This window comes from Juglans microcarpa x Juglans regia, chromosome 3S, assembly GCF_004785595.1.
Source record: "Juglans microcarpa x Juglans regia isolate MS1-56 chromosome 3S, Jm3101_v1.0, whole genome shotgun sequence".
Classification (NCBI taxonomy): Eukaryota; Viridiplantae; Streptophyta; class Magnoliopsida; order Fagales; family Juglandaceae; genus Juglans; species Juglans microcarpa x Juglans regia.
This window is the reverse complement of record NC_054599.1, coordinates 22500141-22502874: the sequence shown is the minus strand read 5'-3', so window position 1 is coordinate 22502874 and position 2734 is coordinate 22500141. Positions and strand designations below refer to the sequence as shown.

At 49.7% G+C, this 2734-nt stretch overlaps 1 protein-coding gene across 1 annotated transcript; it reads left to right on the top strand.

The window, feature by feature from the left end:
* The first annotated feature begins 291 nt into the window (after positions 1 to 291).
* Positions 292 to 2734, top strand: LOC121257465 (3-hydroxy-3-methylglutaryl-coenzyme A reductase 1-like). Its single transcript, XM_041158467.1, has 2 exons — positions 292 to 1931; positions 2167 to 2734. Exons 1-2 carry the CDS (start codon positions 417 to 419, stop codon positions 2413 to 2415), a joined length of 1764 nt encoding a protein of 587 aa, XP_041014401.1. The 5' UTR covers positions 292 to 416; the 3' UTR covers positions 2416 to 2734.

The window sequence follows — 2734 nt, the reverse complement described above, 5'->3', positions numbered from 1 at the left end:
ACTGAATTAGGTGTCGTGTGGAGCCCACCAATCCTTTTTTTCTTTTTACACGTGCCATTAATTTATTTTCACTCGTTAATGGAACCGGTCCTCGTTCCCCAACCCACCCTGCTTCCTCGCTCTCTCCTCGTACGTGTGAGCCGTGTTTACAAAAAGACAGAAAAGCCTACGAACAGAATCGGAAGATCCCCTTCCAATTAGGACAAACACGTAAAATGAAGAGAACGAAAGAAAGCAACTTTCCCACTTTCATTTCCTATAAATATTAGTGCCAAAATGGACGCTCTTCCATTCATCTAAACTAAAGACCAAAACCAGTCAAGACTCTACAGTCTACGCTCCTCCTCTTCCTCCTCCGTTGGACTTGCCGCCGGCGTCTCCCCCGCCAGAAGACCTCTTTCTCTGCTAATTTCACGATGGAGTTGGGCCGGAGATCTTCTAGCAAGGCGCTGGCGCCGGTTAAACCAATGAAAATGGGTGGAGTTGTGGACGATATTTTAAAGAAGGATCCCAAAGCTTCGGACGCACTGCCTCTCCCTCTCTACCTCACCAATGGGGTCTTCTTCACACTTTTCTTCTCCGTGGTCTACTTCTTGCTTACCCGCTGGCGTGAGAAGATCCGTCACTCTACCCCTCTCCACATCGTCGACCTCTCCGAGATCATCGCCATCCTCGCTTTTGTTGCCTCCTTCATCTACCTCCTTGGATTCTTCGGAATCGATTTCGTCCAGTCCATTCTTCGCCCTTCCACCGATGTTTGGGCTGCCGAAGATGAGGACCAGTCCATCGCAGCTAATGCCGGCGCACAAAAGCTTGATGAGGAAGCCCTTCTGAAGGAGGATTCTCGTAAAGTCCCTTGCGGCGCTGCGCTCGTGGACTATCCGATTCCCCAAGTCGCCCCTGTGATCCCACCACCGACCGAAGAGGACGAGGAGATCATAAAGTCGGTGGTGGAGGGGAAGACGCCGTCGTATTCGCTGGAATCAAAGCTGGGCGATTGCAAGAGGGCCGCAGCCATCCGGCGCGAGTCGCTGCAGAGGATGACGGGAAAGTCGCTGGCTGGGCTCCCACTTGAGAACTTCGACTACGAATCCATCTTGGGTCAGTGCTGCGAGATGCCGGTTGGGTACATCCAGATTCCGGTGGGGATAGCGGGGCCGCTTTTGCTGGATGGGAGGGAATATATGGTGCCTATGGCCACCACTGAGGGTTGCTTGGTGGCCAGCACCAACAGGGGATGCAAGGCCATCCACTTGTCCGGCGGCGCAAACAGCGTTTTATTAAAGGACGGCATGACCAGGGCTCCCGTCGTCAGGTTCGCCACCGCCCGGAGAGCTGCCCAGTTGAAGTTCTTTCTGGAGGAACCGGCCAACTTTGACACCTTGGCCATGATCTTCAACAGGTCCAGTAGATTCGCAAGGCTCCAGAGCATCAAATGTGCGATTGCCGGGAAGAACCTCTACATGAGATTCTCATGCAGCACCGGCGACGCTATGGGGATGAACATGGTCTCCAAAGGTGTCCAGAACGTCTTGGATTTTCTCCAGAACGATTTCCCCGACATGGATGTCATTGGCATCTCTGGCAACTTCTGTTCCGACAAGAAGCCTGCGGCAGTGAACTGGATTGAGGGTCGGGGCAAGTCAGTGGTTTGTGAGGTTATCATTAGCGGTGATGTGGTGAGGAAGGTCCTCAAGACCAACGTGGAAGCCTTGGTGGAGCTCAACATGCTCAAGAACCTCGCTGGTTCCGCCATGGCTGGAGCTCTGGGCGGTTTCAATGCCCATGCCAGTAACATCGTCTCCGCCGTCTACCTAGCCACCGGCCAAGACCCTGCGCAGAATGTCGAGAGCTCTCACTGTATCACCATGATGGAAGCTGTCAATGATGGAAAAGATATTCACGTCTCCGTCACCATGCCCTCTATTGAGGTAAAAAGTCCACATTTCAAACTGCATGCAGTAGGACTACTTCAACCACTTGCACGAAAACTTCAAATTCCACAACTTGCATGAAATAACCAGGATTCTAGGAATTCCTGATTTGATTTCCCACCTTAACTCGATTCACAGACGTCATTATTGCCAACAATCACAGATTATCCAAAACATTTTGTATTTTCCATATAGTAACGAGTGGCCTTACAAGGATCTTTTCTCTTTCCAGGTTGGTACAGTTGGAGGAGGTACCCAACTTGCTTCTCAGTCAGCATGCTTGAACCTGCTTGGAGTGAAGGGTGCAAACAGAGAGGCAGCAGGATCAAACGCAAGGCTGCTGGCTACCATCGTTGCTGGTTCTGTTCTTGCTGGGGAACTCTCCCTCATGTCTGCTCTAGCAGCTGGACAGCTTGTCAACAGCCACATGAAGTACAACAGGGCCGGGGCGAGCAAAGACGTTCCCAAGATCTCCTCTTAAGGGAACAGAAGTACTGAGATCGAAGACCCCAAGCTCGATCGAGGCTCCAAATTAAACCCTCGATCGTAAATCCTGTAAACATGCAAAATTAACATGGACATACATAAACTGTCGATTAGGCAGGGATAGAGATGTTTGGTACGTAGCAGAGACCCATCAAAAGATACAAGTTCATTTGTTTTCAGTTTTTATTTTATTTTATTTTTATTTTTCTAAATCAAAACGCATACCTTCTTTAATTTCTGTTTTTCTTAATTTCATGCCATGTATAAGAAGTACCTGCCAATTGTGAGCATTATGGAAAGGTTTACTATCGTTT